The sequence below is a fragment of the Microtus ochrogaster genome, assembly GCF_000317375.1.
Source record: "Microtus ochrogaster isolate Prairie Vole_2 chromosome 14 unlocalized genomic scaffold, MicOch1.0 chr14_random_2, whole genome shotgun sequence".
NCBI classification, from domain to species: domain Eukaryota; kingdom Metazoa; phylum Chordata; class Mammalia; order Rodentia; family Cricetidae; genus Microtus; species Microtus ochrogaster.
In genome coordinates this window covers 10,438,705-10,459,381 of record NW_004949097.1, presented here as the reverse complement: position 1 = coordinate 10,459,381, position 20,677 = coordinate 10,438,705, and the positions used below count along the sequence as shown (strand labels likewise).

The window sequence follows — 20,677 nt, the reverse complement described above, 5'->3', positions numbered from 1 at the left end:
GAGAGAGAAACAGAGAGAGAGAGAGAGAGAGAGAGAGAGAGAGAGAGAGAGAGAGAGAGAAGAAAGAGATGAAATCAAAGCTCCTTTATTCTGACCCAACTTTCTGTGCAGTTCCCATCAGTGTGGGTTGTCACCCTTTGTATGTGCTAATTGACACGACTCTCGCAAACACTGGAGTCCATCCATACACCACAGCAGCCTTCCCACCAGATTCAGAGCTTCTGTCCATGGCTATCTATTCAACAAATCCTTATCAATCAGGGTCCAATCTAGATATTAGAGGTGGAGAAGGACATAATAATTCCCCGGTGGGCTTCAGATCATTTTCATGAGTGTTGAGAAATACAAAGACAGGGATTGCAAGTGAGGGTCCAGATGCAGAGCTATGCTCTGTTAAAGCTGCGGCCTTAGGGAAAGTGACGAGGTAAGAGATGTGGGCAGAGTCTCAAAGGTAAGGGAGCAAGCTACCTGGCCACCCAGCCAGGGGGCCCCAACAGGAGCTCACAGCAAGCGTAATGGTTCAGATGCAGGAATAGCTCTGAGAAGTAGCCGCATGCTCAGTGTGTTCAAGAGGAAGGGAGGCGAGAACTCTGGCCGGAGTGAAAAGTCAAGCCATGGGAGGAGATGAAAGGAAAGATGGAGACTGAACTTGACGGGCTTTCAGTCACCATGCGGTTGCTGCCTTGTGCTCCTGAGTGGGTGGGACAGAAGCGTTTTGAAAAGATGAATAGCGTGGCATGCTATGTCTTTAAAGATCTATCTATGGACACAAGCTTATAATAGACTGAGGGAAGAAAGGGTAGAAATAAAGAACAGCAGTGAGAGATTGTTACATCCATCTAGCTTAGGCTGTGGCTCAGCACAGGAGCCAGGAGGGAAGAAGAGCCCAAGTGGTCAGGTTCTTGACGGATTCTTGTGGTATTTCTGACAGGAACTAGGTGTTAAATGGAGTGATGCTATGTGAGATACAATCCCCAAACATGGCAATTGAATAATCTTCTTAAAGCAAACAAACAAGCCAAACAAAACCTACCTTTCTCCTTACCTTCTTCATTTCATGAGGAAATGTTCAGAGTTATGCCCTAGCCTATCTGCTCTGTAGCCAGGAAGGGATGACAGCGGCTCCAGTGCAGTCACGCCCCACCCGTCTTCCTTTCCTCCTCAACTTTCTAATAAAGAAGTTAAAGGAAATAGTTACGTAATAAAAATGACAGGCAAGTCCAGGACTCCTTGTGAGAATGAGGCGCAGGGTTGCCCATTACGGTGGTAAGCTCTGTGAGGTCAGAGGTTACCTTTCGGGGTTCCCACTAGAAGTCAGACGTTGTGAACTCATCTCCAGACTCCCTGATCTTAGCAAGTACACGCTCATCTTGGCAAATGCACATAAACATGCTCTTGATTTAACTTCACTGAACTCTTAGGTGTTTCCTATGCATAGGGAGTTCTTAAGATAAATAGAAAACCACATAGTCATAGCTCAGGGTATTATGCTGTGTTCACATAGAAGAGGCTGAGTCCATGTCAGTGGGATGTCACCGCTCTTCTCTGAGGTGGAAAACTCCCAAGGCTGTCACATGCAGGTCTAAATCTCAATTCATTGTAGGCCTGTTGAAGTTGGAGCATCCTTGAGTATGTGTGTGCAGAGATGGGTCTGAAGCTTGAAACAAAAGTCTTGTTCAGGAGAATGAACATAGAACCAGAAGGAATGTGCACAAATGTAGATGGGGGGAGGAGGGAATGGTATTGATATTAAGCCTTTGGTGATTGCCACATCTAATTCAATGCAGAATTAAAAGAGAGTGCCAGGTCCTGGAGCCAAGGGAGAAAGTTCAAAACCAAAAGCATTGAATTGGATTGAAGGGGTGGGATCATAACACATTCTGAATGAGAGAGAGAGAGAGAGAGAGAGAGAGAGAGAGAGAGAGAGAGAGAGAGAGAGAGAGGTAAAAGTGGACAACCTCTAAGAGCGTGTGAGGGACGACTGTTGAAGGTGTCTGTGGGAGCCCCAAGTGAGAATAGTATCTACACCAAACGGAACAATCCAAAACTTCACTGAGGAGTCTAGTTCTTTGAGGCCTCGAGCTACTCTGAACGTTGTTCCAGTAGCCCCTCTTTTCATCAAAACACGTTGTTTATGGACTGACAATGTCGGTAGAGGGACCTGTTGCTATCTCACTGTGGAGAATGATAATTGAACACTTTCAGTGTCTCACTATGATGGGGTACTGTTTAGGCTTCAAATGGGGTATAAGTGGTCACTGAGATCAAATGTCTTGTTTGATACTCCTTGGGGATGACCTGCTGACAGTTCAACTCATGAGGAGTGACGTTTGCATCTTCTCGTGAGCATCATATCCAATCTTAGGTGGGTAGAAAGTTGCCCTTCCCACCCTGGGTCTCACTGTGTTCTCTACGTTTCTCCACAGATCGCAAGGCAACAGCAGCAGCTTCTGCAGCAACAACACAAAATCAACTTGCTTCAGCAACAGATCCAGGTCAGAAATCAGACTTTCAACATGTTCCTTTTAAAGAGAGATCGTCGTTTCTTAGTCTTGTATAATTCGGTGGAAATGACCTCCAAGCTGGAAGTGCTTTCTGGCCCCATTCTCTATATGTTCTCTGTGTGGTGCATGTTCAAGTGGTTCCTCTGGCACATGCTATACCTTGACAGGGAGCATCCATCTGAGCAGGCTGCCAAGCAGCTTCTTCCTTGTACCTAGGAGCGATCATTATAGAGTTCTGTTCCACTCCTTTATGCTTTAGTGTCGGAAGATGAGCCTGAAGACATTCCTAATGGGGTAGATGGAGGACCGAGCAGAGAGGTACAGCTGGGTTTTGGTCGCAAACTCAGAGATTTTGTTGACAGAGGCTTGTGATCAAAGAGGGGCTGGGAGAAGGCAGTGATTCGCTGTGGGGCAGATCTCACAGTGGAACTGCCTGGGGAGATCAAGTCCGTCTTTATTCTATGGAGATCCACAGTGTTGAAGGACACTGATAAGGTAGACATACCTGCCATGGTAGTTAGTGATGAAATCAAACATGAGAAGAGACTTGCTTTCCGATGTGTACTAATATGGACTTGGACAGAACTGTTTCTTTTTCATCTTGAAGCCCCCTTTTCTGGTGTCACTTATGTCTTGGAGACTCAAAGTTTAAATGATTGTCTGGTTCAGGATTAAATTATTGAATTATTGTTATCATATTAGGGTAGAAATTCATCATTCTTAAACTTTTCTACTGGGATATAATATTTTATAGTGTACATATCATAGAGGCAGATGTAGAAAGTATTTCATTCAGGTTATCAGTGTGGCTTTAATTTATTTACTGACCACACTCCTTCCCTTTTATCTGACCGGCTCAGCTACTATGACTTTATCCTACGACATGTGGGCCAGCACTTATTCTTTCTTAGTCCATCCGTAGTCAGGAACTTTCTAAAGCTTAAATTCCATTTGCTATCTGAAAATACTTATCTGATATTCTGATCTCTTTCTCTTTCTTTAAAATGAAGCTGTAACACCTTGTGTAGAAATCAACATACCAACAGGCGTTATTCATCCCCGCTGCACAGGCTGGGTTGTTTTGTTCCATTGTTGCTGCTTCAGACCCCACAAAACAATGAATTCCAGTTTCTGCGTTACAGAACATTGAGCTAGACCGTTATCTAAGCCACACATAGACTGCCCCGAAACCCTTTGTTGAAGTAGTCTACCTATTAAGAAAGGCCTTTGCCATCCTCCATGGGTTAGATAGCTCTACTCAGTAAGCTAGACTGATTTTGAAGACTTGCAGCTAGAAAGCTTTACACAGGACTGGCATGTTGCAAAATTCTGTCACCAAATGGTGACTTGTTCAGGGTTTCTCTTTGTTTTTAGTTGGTCTCTCTGAAGGTGAGGTTATTTTGGGCATCTTTCTTCCTCATCTGAAATTTATATTTCAATGAGCGGAAGTGGGGGCATTTTCACACTTACGAACCAGTTTCTACATCAAAATCACTCTTGACCTGTGAGTTTGTTCTCCTCAGTCCTGAACAGAATGAAGATAAGTTACACTCTGCTGCTTGTTCTGGGGGAAAATCCCACATAGATTTGCACAAGAAATGCTTTCCTTAAATCACTGAGGATTTAATCACTTTCTTTATGAAAGGTTTTTTATGGCTCTTAAAAGCAAGATCATTCTGAAATCCATGATTTTAATTGGAGTGAATGTTCTTTCTATATATCTCATGCTAGAGGCTTAACAGGGTTAGCATATTGTGACAGAACTCTTCAAACAACTCATTGGGGTTAGAAGAAGAATAAAGGTTCCTGTTCTGCTTTAAAATGACACAGATAATAATGTCTAGAGGCCAGACCTTGTCATAACCCCAGAACCCTTCACGTCCCCTCAAGAACATGTCCAGGTCCTGCTGAGAGCTGATGCTGGGACAGTGGAGGCTGCAGCTTTCTTTCCCTACACGGCAGCAGGATCTCCTACGGTGCTCATCTACCAGCCTTAAAGGAATGAGCTTTTATCCCCACCTCTTGTGACCAGCCCTGAACACACTGTAATGTATGACATGGCATTTCTACAGACTGCAGAAAAGGCTATCTTCCCAGGTTCATTTTTTTTTTTTTCAGGGGAGAAACCTCTCTGTTCTTGACTTCCTTTCTTCCTCTATGTGAACTTTCTACAGTAATAACTTTTTAGCAATGCATTTCCCGATTTCCTTTTAACAGAAAGTCACTCTGTGTCTGATGTGGATGATTCTCTGTGTTTCACATAATGAACCAAGGCTGGCGGTCCATCTTGACCCGACTCACTATAGAAAAACCTTTCAGGAAAGAGAATAAGTGACCTCCACTCAGCTTCTCTATGACAACAAATTGAACATCCCCAGAGATGCACGTTCCTTTTCTGGTCAGACTCTCTGAGGAGATGGAGTTTCTGCAGCTTTGGGGGAGGTGCTTACAGGCGTGCCTTAATTTATGTGTTCGCCTGTTTCTAACAGTACTGGATAGAATTCATGGGCTTTCTTGTCTATGAACAGTGTTGATCCCACAGTGTGTTCAAGGATGAAAACCTTTAACATATCTTAAGAGAGCCTGCTGCTTGTCAGAGGCATTTGTCTCACGGCTCCCTCCAGGACTTTATGTCTGAACTTTAAGAGAATGGTGGCATTTCTCCATCTCCTGTTCTGAGCAGCTTCTGGACCACTGTTCGCTGTGTTCTCTCGGGGAGAAAGAATCAGTCACTTATAAACCAGTGTTACGGTTTCTGATCCGTAAGGTAAGCAGGCCACGTTAGTCACTGTTCTGGCCCATTGACCCTGCCCATGGCTGCTTGGGCGTGAAGGAAGCCCTTAATCCCTCTGGTGTTCCCATTGGGGAGGGACATTCCAGTCTAAAGCACACAAGAGACTCAACCCTCAGCTTATACCTGAGAGGCTACCTGAGGAGAACTGTTCCTGACTGAGCTGCCCTCAAACCAGTCTGCACATTGGCATGCCTTGTTAGACCAGTGACGCTGAGACCCTGGCCTTTGTTCTCTGAAGTTCTTCCTTCTCAGCTCTAAAATGGGGACTTTAATACCTGAGGAGGGACGCCTCTGAGGGGAATCATTTGGTGAGCACACACCAGGTCAGGAGGAGGGAGAAAAATGTGTTCTTTCAGTGTTTCCAGAGCCAGCGAGCTTTAGTATCTTTTCTAGGCACACATAAGGCACACACACCCAGGCATGTACACACCACGGAAGAATTCACATACATTCACATTTACATAAACAGTCACTCACACATACTCTCATACATGTGTGCACAAAGAGATACACATATACATATATACATAAAGAGATCCGTACATACGTGTATATATCTATATACATACTTACACAGAGACGCAAGAATATAGACAGTCACTCACATATGTACACATACACATATTCACACACATATACACACATTCATATAGTCGCACCCATATTTACACTGACACACCAACAGACATACACATACACACAGAAAAATACATACACCCTTATAGACATGCACATACAGAAACATGCATATGCATGGAAATTCATTTATATGCATATACATACACACAAATATATGTACACACAAACATACATGTACACATTTCACATATCTACATACTTATATATGCATATGTATACATACTGGTTCACATGCACGGACATATAGACAAACATATACCCACATGCATGCATAACACATAAACACACATAGTACACATGTAGATATACACATGTGCACACACATGCATATGAACACAATCTTCACAGGGTCATTACTGAAACTGAGAGTACAATGTTGGAGATTCATGAGATTTTCGAACTTCAATGGGTTTTCAAAAGTTTCTATTTGGACTCATCTCTCCTTTTTACATTTGTGATCTGTGACACTTAAGATTGGATTTTCCCCACATCTGAAAGTTGGGGATGCTGGCTACTTCTAAACATCCCAAGTTTGAGCCCCATTCATTTTTATCCTACCAATATCCTACCATTTATAGCCTAATGGTCCAGCTTTGAAAATGACCCCCCCCCAGCCCTGGGAACTTAAGCTTACAAAGTCAAAATGTAACTTGAATGATTAAGTCACAGTCATGGGTTCAACCAATTTGTGAGAAAAGCTTCGTTTTATTGGAGCCAAAGTTTTCTGAGCTCATTAGAATTTGGGTAATTCTTGATAGATTATTATGCAGAAAGAAACCTACTGAAATACTGTATTGAAAATATAATAATGTTAGCAGTGACACAATCATGCTTAGCTGGCCTGCTGATTTATGATTTCTTTCCCTGAGTGTGGTAAGTCAGAGGCCTTTTACTCCCCTCAGTCAGACCCCCACATAAAGGCTCACAGAGAGATTACAAGGTAACCTTGTCTCTTTGGGAGCCTGGCAATGCCAAGAACAAGCAGTGGGCCATTAAGGCAGCATTTGAACCTGAGAAGGGACTTGATTAACCCCTGGAGTTCCAGCTCCGTTTGTACTGTTTGAAGTACAAATCCCATGACTGGACGGGATCTGTATGCTCTTGCTGCTGACACAGGAGACTAAAAGTGGGCGCAGGGAGATGGAAGTCATTTCACGAGCTCCCTGCTCTTCTGTCTTTCACATTCTGGAAGCAGAGCTGCTTGGACAGGAACGTGGTATGTCCTGACAGAGAGGCCGAGGGCTGTGACTGACAGCAAGCCAGCTGTCTGGGCTTTTCCTCAGAAGAGATACCTGGAGCCCCTGTGAGATTGCTGCTTCAATAGGTCTCCTGGCAATAGCGCAATGTCAGGATTGCAGGCATCCCCATTCCCCTTCTCTCTAGGCCACGCTGTCTCTGTAGTCAGAGGCAGGGCTAGGTGGATTTGCATCTGTATCATCATTTCCACCAATAGAGCCCATGTTATATGGCAAAATGGGCACTGGGAATAATGAAAGCAACCATAAGGCCTCCCAGTCTTTATGTCTTACACACACACACACACACACACACACACACACACACACACTATAGTGTGATAGCTCACATCTGTCATTCTAGTGTTGTGGAGATGGGGCAGGAGGATTACCATGAGTTTGAGGTCAGCTTGACAAAACAGTGAATCCCTAAGAGACTCAGTCTCACCAGCAATAAAATAACAACAATAAGCCCCCAAACCAAATATAATTGTATCACTATTCTGGCACTCAAATGACCCTAAAATGCAGAGATAGCTCCAGATCACTTATTGTTGTTTCTGTTATTATCGTTATTATTATTATTGCCTTGCTGATATAGTCTTTCTTCCCCATCTGGAGCGTCACAGTACAGGTAAGTGTCCATTACGCTATCCTAGTAGATCCTCTTAAACTTCAGCTTCTTCATAACTGCTGTCTTGTCCAGAAGAGCAAGTCTCTTGTCACTTGCCCATGTTGGACAAGAACACCCTCTCTCCTCACACTCCAAGAAGCCAGTTGCTGTTTTCTGTATATTTTCTCTGAACACACGATACTATAAATGTGTATCACCTACAAGTTGTCTGACAGCTGAAAATCAGGCACTATTTACACTCAAATGTAAAGAGACAGACTGTCAAGGCTTCCCACATCTTTCCCACCACGTTCCCCTGTCCCACGGTTTCTAATTGCCTTTCATTTTTTCCTAGTTTTCTCTTCATAGTTTTAGCCTCAATATCTCCTGAAATTCTTTAAAGATATAAGAATAACTAAAATCTGTGCAGTACTCCTTTCTTCAATGCTGCTCTCCTGGCTTTTGCCCTTTCCTTTGGGATGAATTTATTTAGTTGGATGTAAAGGATGTGACTATGATTTTTAAACTTGCAGATACCGTTATTGATGACAGTGCTCCGAAGTTCTAGTCTGGGGTTTGAAACAAAACCTGACTTGACCTCTTTACCAAAACAGATGGAGCAGGGGAAGTAGTGGAGGGAGGAAGTTCTCCTATGAAAGGAAGTCCCTCCTTCCCCCCCTCGCCCTCTTCCTCACTCCCTTCCCTTCTTTCTGTCTTTCTATTTTGGGTCATCTTCTTCTCCAGATGACTGGAGAAGCCGGGGTCAGAAGAGTCTGCAGGGAAATCCACTTGGAGGCTTCACCCAGAGCATCATATCCAAACCTTCCCTCTGCTTGAGGAGCTGCCCTTTCACGAGCTGCAAATATGACCATTCTATTAAATGACAATCCAGCCCAGTAAGAAGGTGAAGGCAGGTTTGCCATGAGTTCCCAGTGTTTTCCTGCTTGTTCCCTGTGGACAGAGTTAGTTGATCCCTTCTCTTGATCTACGATCCATGTCCTGTCATTTTACAAAGTAGGGCCTATATGCTCTTAGATAAGACCATGGGGACAAAACAGCACAGATCAAAGCAAACAGAATTCAGGGCATAAGTCGAAGATGACCTAACGTGAACCACTGTTGTTCTGTTTGTCTTACCTCCATGGGGAGGCAGCAGAAATGCTCTTGGGTGGATTCACAGAATTCATAGAGCATAGGGAGTTGTTTTAAAGAGAATTCAGGAAAAGAAAAGATTCGAAATGAGGGAAATTATCAGAATATTAACAGATGAGCTATTGCATGAAGATCACAGAGACATCACAGGTCAGGACCAGTACCCAGGCACCTGCAACACAAATAAAATGTGTATTGGTTCCTAGACACACAGATTATTTTTTTTAGCTTTTGCTGATGTGTATTCATGAAACTTATAAACAAAGTAGAATTAATTGCTATTTTTACTTTATGTGTATGTATGCTCATGTGCACCTGTGTGTGTTTGTAAAGTCAGGTCCTCCGGTCATTGGCTAAGACCCTGGAGCACAGCTTCTACACAGTGAGAAATGAAGCTATTATATTATCATAGTATCATATTCTTATATTTAGAAAAGCAAGACATATCATTGGATAATAAGGAGTTGAGAACACCTGTCCCATCAGTCACAAGGCTCACCTTTTCTGTAACTCACAAGGGCCCTAAGGGTTGAGGCGGAGTTTGTTTCTTCAGGGAGGAACGTCCTGGAAATAGTAGATTCTCAGTCATCGTCTTTTTGAGTGCAAAGCAGCACTTGATAAAGTTGAAGAATCTTGCCTTCTTTTAAATTATTCACTGCCCTCCCACGCGTGCGCATACACACACACACACACACACACACACACACTACTTCCTGTGCCCTGTCCCAGCTTTGTTTTGTGAAACCTGCATCATTCTTAGAAGGCTGACTCTTCAGGATGCTCCACCCATGACTTGCTTCGTGTTCTGACCTGACTTCCTTGTTGCAGTATGTTCACATGACATTTACATGAAGAAATAGTTCACTTTTCTCTCCGTAGTTTAGGTGCCTCTCTGTTCAACCTGAGATCACATCTCAAGGCCTACCTTCCTTATTAACATGGATACTTACCATACACCTCAGATCTCAATTTGCCAAAACATAGCCTTTAATTATCCCCTAAAATCTACTTTTTGCTAGTCTCCTCATTACTAAATATGACATCATTTGTCACTTGGTTTGATCAAAATCACGGGACACATTTTAGTTTTCGTTTTCTCATGGCTCGAACTGAGTCTGTTAACCCTGGTTTACCCTCAGAAGCTCCCAGTCCACCAGCCTTTGGCAGTGACTTCCTAGTCTAGGTGGCCAACATGTGCCATTGGGCTAATTGCGCCAGCAGCCGTCACCGTCCATCACTGAGTCTTTTCCTTAGACTCAGTACTAGCTACTGTGCCCCCCCCAGATCCCCGACAGATCCCAGGAAGGACAGAGAGTTCTTTCATACTTTCTTAGGCCCTTTTGCTTGGGCAGAACATCAGAGTGGCAGGAGTGTACAGTGGTGGCCGAACTTAGCTTCTTCTCAGACAGCAGCGAGGAAAAGGAGATGCAGCAAGGATCAAGATGCGGTGCCCCCCAAAGAGATGCCTCGGTGACATTTCCTCTAACCAGGCCCCACCTCCAGTTGTGTTTTTTTTTCCATCAACCTATATCACCAACAGATAATGTATCTTTCAAGACAACACTCTACTGCTGAGGGCTGGTGAAATGGTTCTCTGAAAATAATGTTGACATACTGAGCTTGCATGGTCAATCCCTTAGGCATTCCTTTACTGACCAAACTGACCACCAGAACTAAGCACCAGAGACCATCAATGGACATCCTGCACTTTGCTGCTAGTATGGTAGCCTCAGTCTGGATATTGTGCTCAAAATGATTTCATGCATAAATTCATGTTCCTCAGCCTGCTCCATTAGACTGAGTCTCTGCCACCATCTCAACTCATTGTCTCTTCTCCCTCACTCTGAAGATCAGTCCCTTCCTGGTTTCAGAAACAGGCCAAGAAACTTCTAGAATCAGTGTGTGGACATTTCCATCTACACACCCCAGAGCTCTCTCTTTGCATTTGGTATGGTAGGTGAAACTTTCTCCATTCGAGACTCTTCCAATATGGTCATTTGGGGGAGGTCCTCCCACACTGTGATGCTTTGCTCCCTTCTTCTGGGTTTGGATTCCTTCTTACGGACTGAAGGAGAAAATTTACTTGGAGTTGTCTTGTTTGGTCTGCCCTCATACACTAACATGTACTAGGCATTAATTTCTTTAACATCAAAAATCCCGTCTTTCTCATTGATATAACCAAGTATCTGTGTGTCCCAGTAACCAGATGACATAAGCTTATTTTATGGATTGAATGGATCTATTAAAAATCAAATTAGAATACATTGCCCATTATGTAGAATAGAAAAGATTAAGACTGACAATAATTCCATATTTCTGTTTTAAATTTTTTATTGTACTTATTATTTGTGTGTGTGTGTATGTGTGTGTGTGTTGCTGACACCTTGACAGTTCAACATCTATTAACTAAAAAGGTACCATCCTCCTCCCTGCACTCGAGGCTGCTGACAAGCAATTTCATTCAGATAATCGCTGAAAATGAGACAAACTAGACTTATCAAACATAATAAAGCCGGCAAATTGGCAAATGTGACAGCGTTTGTTTTAAGAAAGTCATTTAGCTTTGCTTTCTGCAGTAAACAGAACGAGAGCGGTTCTTTTCTAAATGGATAAAGTAAATATTTAAACACGAGGAAGATGGTCCACATGCATATGCTTGCCTAGATGGGACTCCTCATTCACCAGCACTTCAAAACTGAGACTTCTGTCTTCACACAAGAAAGACTGGTTCGTTCCTTCCTTCCTTCCTTCCTTCTTTCCTTCCTTCCTTCCTTCCTTCCTTCCTTCCTTCTTTCTTTCTTTCTTTCTTTCTTTCTTTCTTTCTTTCTTTCTTTCTTCTTTGCTGTTCTTGATCCAATTGTAATACCTCAGTAAGTAACTAACCCAGGCAGACTGTCTCCCATAATATAAACAAATGTGTGTCAAAACTAATAGAATTGTTTTGATATCATACGTACATGCTGCATTGTAGAGCCATATAAGTTAACATTTGCCATGTATGTTGTTCACGTATAAGAGAATTGTTTTGATATCATACGTACATGCTGCATTGTGGACCCATATAGGTTAACATTTGCTGTGTATGTTGATGCACACATGCACACACATTTATCCATATGTGTGCTCTTCCCGCTTCCGGTGAGCACCATTCGTTTGTGGGTATGGTCGAGTTCTTTCAGCTTCCATGTCTCACTTTCCTGCCTGGCCCAGCACCTACACAGACACCTGCACTGCACCATGGGATCTATTTCCTGGTAGTTTTCTCTGTTTCTTGTATTTTATTTCTCCATCCCATGATTCCTTTCTTTACCTGACTTTTCTTCTCATTGTCCTATTAAATTCTATATTTTCATTAGTTAAATTTTGAACACGGATCAAAGAATGGCTCAAAAATTATTTTACTGTGGAGTGATATATGTGTGTATGTTAGAGAGAGGGGAGAGAGAGAGAGAGAGAGAGAGAGAGAGAGAGAGAGAGAGAGAGAGCTGTCCCAGTGTGTTAGTATAATATGTTGGTGCCATCTTTTCATGATAGATGGCTTGTTGTCATGAGCACTCATGTCATACAGCCATAAAAAGAGGCGGGATGGTGCCGCAGTAAGGGAAATCAAGAGATAACAATAAAATTCTTCTGTTGCCTGGTGGAGGTGTTTAGAATGTGTTTTCTTTATATCTTCATCCGCCCCTAATTGAGGATGCTTTAAAATTGAATGACTAGCAGTCAAAACGTGTTTGCTTCAAGCTGAGAAGAAAAATGCTGGTGTCCCCGCTTCCAAACTGATTGCGCTTTGTACACAACTGACAGGGACAGTCACTTTGAGTGACTGATAAGTGGGAAGCTTCGCCACTTATCAAAGAATGCAGCCTGCAAAGAAAAGACTGAGCCGCTTAGATGCTCTGGCATGTTCAAAATAACATCTTGCATCAGTCAGACCCAGAAGCACTAAAAGACATTTGACAATGAAGTAATGTATATAAAAAGGTGGTGTTGCGTGTGTGGAGACGGAGAGACATAGAAATTATCCCACAAGCAAACAGCTACAAAGAGGTGCGAGAAAACGCATTGTAGTTAAGGTCGTGATTCTGGAGATGAAGCAATAGTTACATAATACGAGCACATTTGTGTTGGAATTTGCAATTAGCAGGAAGCATCCCATGTAGAAATTTCTGTAGACTCTTGTGCTATTTCTACAAGCAGTTACCTTTGACCCAGTGATGCCTGGAAGCTCCTGAGTTATAAAAGGTGTCACCCTGAGCACGGGTGATCATTTCCTCTCCAAGAGTCTCACTTCATACTCGTCTTTCTTTCTGTAAATATTTAATATTTATACTGTGTGTTGACAATATTCTTCCATGCCTAAGTGGAAACTGTATTCCTATAGAATAGAGTTGGATGTTTAATTTTTCTTTTCATTTTACATGTAGCACTGAGATAATTCTAATGGAAACCTGAACATTTTGGATTCCCTGAGTGTAAGTTTCACAAATTAAAATAATTCCTATAAAGGACTCTTGGACCCTCAGTTATTAGGTCATGTGTCCTATTTGAATATTTTGGACATTTGTTTTCCAGATGCTTCATTTGAGTATCCACGCATTTCGTTATAGCTTAGATCCTTAATAAGATAGAGGCATTGACCCCAATGAATCCCAACCCTCCAGTGCAAACATGCTAACTATGTACATAACTGATTTCAGTTGGGTAGCCCATAAAACCACTTGTATCTGTCAGAATAAATAACATATCCCACTGCTTGACTTGAAGATAAGGTCACCATAAATATATTCACAGTTAATTCTTCCGACTTTCTAGCTTGATTCTGCGATTCAGTAAAGTAAATTTATGGGGTATTCTTTTAATTAATTAGTGGGTAGCCGACTGCATGCTTGAGACCACAACTGTTGTAAGATGAAACAATACTAATATTTAGTGCTGAGCTTCAGGTATGCTTGGAAGATTAACTTCCGAGTGAGCAAGAGAAGAATATTATAGAAAAATATCTAACCGCAGCTGTCTGTGGATGGTCATAAGTCCTTAGGGAATAGGGACCTTGCTGAATACCACCTTTATCTAGGCTGTGTCTTTTCATCGCAATATTTTCTTGCCAAAGGAGGCATCTGTGTGGGTCATGATTCTGCTCTAGGTCAATGTCCTCGGCACAGTCAACATGCTAAATAGTACTGAATTACTCTTTGGGTTGATGATAGAGATAAAAGAAAAATAGAATTGACAGGGATAACTTTTCAAACTTTTTTTTGTCGATAAAAATGTGATCCAAAAATAACGAGGGGCCTGCCCATGGGCGCTAGTCAGGGATGGTCGTGTTCTTGCTCTCACTTCATCCCCGCACAGCATCACGCAACAAGGGTTCCAGCAAGGGTTACAAGGGCACAGCTACTTATGGACACAGACCGACATCCAGTCCGCAGAGTCTAATAGATGGAATTTACTTTACCTGTAGTGTGGCGCAAATATTAACTATCATAACAAATTGGGACAATGTTTGAATGTTTGCACAAGAATTATAAATGGCATCCTTTATCTAACAATCAGGACATTGGATATTCCAACTCCACGACAATTATCAGAAGTTTGCCATGGGAAGTGTACATTGAAAACTTAACAATATATACAGTTAGTATTTTTATTTTTTAGGCAAGATTATTTTTTCTTTTATTGAAAATATATTTTAATGTAATAAATTGTAATTACAACTTACCTTACACCCACTCCTCCAATTGCTGCCTACCTCTTCTCCCATCGGGATCCACACCCTTTCTGTCTCTACTTAGAAAACAAACAGACATCTAAGGAATAATAATTAAGTAAAAACACAATAAGATAAATCAAACCCAAGGAAAACAAAATAGAAAAAACACAACCAAACTAAAGAACCAAAGAAAAAGCACAAGAAACCTGTAGATATGCATATATATACATACATATATATACACATACATATACACACAAACACATTCTAACACAAGTATTTCCATTTTTATAAAAACAGAAGCCATAATACATACATGAAGACCTGTAAGGTTAAAAGATGCTCTGACTTAGCATTATGAGACAAAGAAGCTCCAAAGAGGTCACTGAGTTCATTTGGCGTTGACCATCTCCTGCTGGCCATGGTGTCTTCCATCCCCTCTGACTTGTCACACATTTTCTGCTGAATTCCTTCCTTTCTGTAGAGTTCCCTAATGCCTAAGGGGAGGGATTTAATGGAGACATCCCTTTTAGGGATAAGTTCTCCAAGGTCTCTCACTCTGCGTATTGCCTGGCTGTGGGTCTCAGTATTTGTTCTTAGCTGCAGGAGGAAGCTTTTCTGCTGGTGGCTGAGTGAGACACTGGTCTATGATTACAGTACAATATCATATTATTGCTATGCTCCTTTAGCAGAACGATAGTATCTGGTTTTCCCTAGGCCCTTGGCCTACCTAGTCTCGGTTCTTGGCAACCCAAGCAGTGTTGGGTGTAGGTTTCATCTCATGGCGTGGGTCTTAACACAAACCAGATCTTGGTTGGCCACTTCCACAAGCTTTGCACTGCGATTGCACCCAGCAGGCAGCTAACTCTGGGAGAAAACAGTTTATAGCTGGGTTGGTGAAGAGTTCCTTCCAGCAACATGAATACTAGTACGCAAAGATGAAGATTCCAGGTTGGCACCGCTCGATGGCTCTGTATTCAGTGAGTCAATTATATACGTGTTGTTTTCAGCAACAGGGCCTTGCTGTCAGTTTGTGGAGAGCTACCAGTAGCCTTTGCAATAGCCTGAGTTGTTTTCATGGAATCCCTTTGGCCAAGCATTAGCTGTATCCAATTCCAGTATTGAAAGCTTCCTTTGGTGACAAGAGAGGCCCCGCTGGGGTTCTGTTGCCCCTGTTATTTGGCAATTTAATTTAGGTCACCTTCATATTTGCATAGACAATGGGGACTTCTACTGTTAGGTTTCCATTCAGTCCCTCAACTGGTTTTAGTTTTAGCCATCTCTTCCTGTATTCCGTCCTATGTCTTTCCTTCCCCTTCCTGTTTGATCCTCCGATTTCAGTCCCTGCTCCCATCCATTCCTAACTATTTTTCCCTTGCTAAGGACATGCATCCCTCCCCTTGTACCTTACTGTCTACCTAGCCTCTGTGGTTGTGTGGGCTGAGACTAAAGAATCTCTCTAAGCTCTCAGACCAGCTAGCCTTGGATGTACAGCAGAGTCTATAGACGAGCTAGCCTGGGATATACAGCAGGGTCTACAGATGAGCTAGCCTGGGGTGTACACAGTATCTACAGATGAGCTAGCCTAGGATATACAGAAGTGTCTACAGATGAGCTAGCCTGGGGTGTACACAGTATCTACAGATGAGCTAGCCTAGAATATACAGCAGTGTCTACAGACCAGCCTCTTCTTTAGGTAAAGATTGACAGATGAAGTTTATCTTTCATCTTTTGGACCACACAACCTCAGGACAAAGCCAAAATGCCAGTTTGAAGTAGTTCCTAAGTTTTTACATTTCATTTCACTGAGAATATTTTAGAAACTTGAGCAGTGTACATACCAAAATAATTGCAGTTTCATTTTCTTCCTCTAAATAGCATTTTCTAGAAGCACTAAGAAGTGGTAACATCTTTAAATTATTGTGATTATTTTCTTTTCTAAATCTTTCCCTCGTACACATATTTTAAATTTTGTGTTTAAAATTGCGTTTACATTTGATTTATTTTGGGGAGACGCACATGACACAACAGGTGTGTGGCTAGCAGAAGACAGCTTTCAGGAGTCAGGTCTCTCTTTTGGGACCCAGGGTGTGAGCTCTCATCCTTGAGCGTGATGGTAACCGACTTCACCCACTGAGGCATCCTTCTCACCAGTCCACGTACACGATTCTTATGACTTTATTCTTTTCTGAAAACACTTAGGCAGTTATTTATTATTTTAATGTTAAATATTTTGTAATTATTTCGTCTTTTACACTCTGTAATTTGAAAACACTTTAATATGACTTATAATTGAAGAAGTATGAATTATTTTCCTGAGTAATAACCAACTGGGCAACAAAAAATATATTCTAAGTCACTTGTTTAAATGGAGGGGAAAAGTTCATCAAGTCAACAGCAACTTTGCCGCCCGGGCCAGTGACAGTTTGGGTTAGAGGAACGTCGCTCTGTTTCTCTTCACTCTGTGGTGTCGTTCACTTGAAGGAGAAGCGGGGTTTACGTCAGCATATGCTGCCCTCATTTGTCGTTACTGGTCTCTCCTCTCTGCCTGGACCACGATTAAGCTTTATTCCATTGCAACTGCATGAGGCCGTACTAAATGCCAGTGGGGTGTCCCCCACATCATCTGCTTAGATGATCTGCTTGGGTACACAGGGGCTCCTTCCTTCATCAGTGTCCTCCAGTTACAGGGTTAGATGCAAACAGGCCTGCTTTAATATAACACTCCCCTCATGTGATCCTGAGCCAGTTTTAATAAACATGATAGTAAGGAAGGCTGTGGTTCTCCTTTCTGTTCACTCTTTAATACACACTGAAAGTCAGAGAGCTGCAATTAAGACCGTAAGTGTCTGTCATCAATGGGAGGGAGAACAATAATAACGGAGGTTAAGGGCAGTATCAGTGGAACGTGGCCCAGCAAGAACCTGGTCTTACTCACCCTAACCGCCCTTTGCTCTTTCTTTATTAGCAATATTCAGTGTTCTCTCTTGGCATCTTTGTTAATTTCTCAGAAATGGCTTTATTATTGGCGGGACTGAAGTTAGGCTTCTTTCAAACCACAGCCCTGGTTCACCTGTGTCGAGGTAAAGCGAGATTGGCCAAAGCTTTATTTCCATCCCGGTTTCTGTTCACTCTGCACTTTAGAGTTCCCCTCCAACGTTGACTTCAAAGTGTAGTAAGCTTTTAAAAAACACAGCGGAAGCTGTCCACGGGAATATTTTAAATCTGCGTTGGCTCGTGGGAATTTTGTCCAACTGCAGTAGGTGGTTAAGCTAAGTCTACATTTTCTGAGCTGTGTTGCCGGAGGTCATGACATCGCGATAAAAGACGGTGAAGTGGCCTTCACTTGTTGACCAACCTGTTTTACTATTCTTCGGGGCTGAGCTTTGGCAAATGATGGGCAGCCTAAAGCTGCAGTGTGCTCCACCACTGATAGGCATGTGTGTGGACTTCAGCCAGCAGGAGCATATGCGAACAGCTGATTGCCTCACCCAAACCGCATCTCGCCCCCAGCTGTGTCCAATAACCTGGCATCGCTGTGTTTAGTGCAGAAGGGCTGATGTTGTTATTGCTCGTAAAAGTTAAGGTGCTTGGAGTAATAGCAGGCTCCACAGAGCAGAAGTGAGTGTGCCTGTCCTCTCTGACCTTTAAATGTTACTTCTGTCACACGCTATGAAATTAAAACAGGGCTAAGCGGCTCTGACTTCCCACCATACTCTGTCTTGTCAGTGTGTGCCAAAATGAAGACAGCGTGGCAAGAAGTAGTTGGACATAATGCCCAGTGGCTATTATTCCAGTATTTGGAAAACTGAGGCAGGAGGATTGTCACACATTCAAGGTCAGCCTGGGCTACCTAGTGAGTTTCAGTCCAGTCTGAATGCCTGTGTGAGATCCTTTTTCACACACACACACACACACACACACACACACACACACACACACACACACACACAATGATAGTTAACAACACAGCTGCTGCAGACATGAGTATTTATCGGGGTTCGGAAAGATGGCTCAAGAGTACAGGCTGTTCTTCCAGAGGACCCAAGTTCAGCTCTTAGCACTCACCCTGAGAGTGACAATGGTTACTGCTTGCACATGGTGCACAGACATTTGTATAGCAAAACACCCATGCAAATAAAACTGCTTAAACCTCTAAAACTGCAGGCACGTGCATACGTTTGTGTGTGTGTGTGTGTGTGTGTGTGTGTGTGTGTGTGTGTGTGTGGCCATCATGGGATGCAATTTTGTTAAAATAATAAATCTTATGTCTCAGGAAGGCATAATTATCACTCTTAAACAATTCCATGAAATACTACTTTATGATACTTATCTAAAAGGTCTTATGAGACAGGGTTTTATGCAGTCAAAGTTAGCCTCAAACTTTTTATGTAGCAGAGAACAGGCTTGGACTCCTGATCTCTCAGCCACTGGTATTTGAGGTGTGTGGGCCTATGCACAGTTCTGTGTATTGATTTTTCATAAAATTAATATAGATTTTTATACTAGTACATCTTCTGTATTCATAGTACTTGATAAAAGTTTTTGTAATATTTAAGTACCCATTTTTGTTAAAATAACACAACTTAAAAATCAAGAGGCATATTTCCACAAGTCATCAATGTTATTTTTTTTTTGAAAAATAAGTATTCTTTTTAAATATAGACAGTTTCTCACTTTTTCATTTTATGTTTAAATATATTAACTCACAACAAGGCATATTTACATAGAAAATGGAATATTACTTGAAACTAAAATGGAGTGATTTAAATATTTCTAACTTTAGTTATGAAAATTATTCCACAGCCTTGGACTATAAATTTATATAGGGCTTTTAAAAGATAATTTGAGAGAAGCATTTGATGGTTTCCTGCTATACATGTATTCTGTGGAATATCATGAAGAATTCAGAAATCAGTAAGACAGATGAGCATATATGTACACCAAAAGACACCTGAGAAATAATAGCCAGAATATTTCAATGAAAAACACTATTAGTGCTCACATTGCGCAGACAAGGCAAAGTACTCCAGGATAGTATATTCACATACACATTCCTACACACACACATACACACACACACACACACACACACACACACACACGCAGACCCCTACACACTCACACACAGATACCCCTACACACACAAGGAAATGCACAATCCCCCTCCAGTATCCATTAGTCAACCATGAAGCTTAAAAATGGGGTAATGCAGCAGCACTGGACATCTGGGGAGCTGTAACAACCAGTGCCCTGGAGCAACCCCAGAGCTGCAGGCGTAGTGTGGGTTCTCTGCACACCATCTTTACAGTGTGTTAGTTGATAGCATTCACATTCAATGCTGTTAGAGCTGCTCTCATGATTGCTCCACGGGCCTTCTATTGTAGATGACCTCACGTTAGGTGGGCCACAACGATGGAGATTTATTTCCTTTTGCTTCTGGATCAGATGTGGATAGGGTGGGACCTTGATCAGGTGTGTGTAGGATGGTCATGATTTGTTTGTGCTGTAACAAATAAAGCTTTCCTGAAGATCAGGGAGGTAAAGGATCCCCCCACTAGAGACTTCTTACCTCTACCGAATCCTCAGAACAAAGGACTGAACTCCTGTCTCCTTCTGTCTTATATTCCTCTCTTTGCCCAGCCATTTCGATTCCCATCTCGACCTCCCTAGTGCTGGGATTACAGATGTGAGATCCCAAGTGCTGGGGTTACAGGTGTGTGCCACCACTGCCCAGCCTCTATGGCTAACTAGTGTGTCTAGCTCCACACTCTGATCTTCAGGCAAGCTTTATTTGTCAGAACACAAACAAAATATCATACAGCAGGGTATGGTGGGTTCTGGGTCAGGTGTGGGTTGGCTGGTTTCTGGGTCAGGTGTGGGTTGGCTGGGTTCTGGGTCAGGTATGGGTCAGGTAGTTCTGGGTCAGGTGTGGGTCGGCTGGGTTCTGGGTCAGGTGTGGGTCGGCTGGGTTCTGGCTGGGTTCTGGGTCAGGTGTGGGTCAGCTGGGTTCTGGGTCAGGTGTGGGTC

General features: G+C 42.5%; 1 protein-coding gene across 6 annotated transcripts in view; it reads left to right on the top strand.

Moving 5' to 3' along the window:
- Window positions 1-20,677, top strand: part of Sox5 (SRY-box 5) — a 388,682-nt gene that overhangs the window by 189,060 nt on the left and 178,945 nt on the right. For all 6 annotated transcript variants that reach the window (XM_026787923.1, XM_026787920.1, XM_026787922.1 and 3 more), the window contains one exon: window positions 2,427-2,495. In XM_026787923.1, the coding sequence (XP_026643724.1) occupies window positions 2,427-2,495 (69 nt within the window). The remainder of the gene's footprint in view (window positions 1-2,426; window positions 2,496-20,677) is intronic.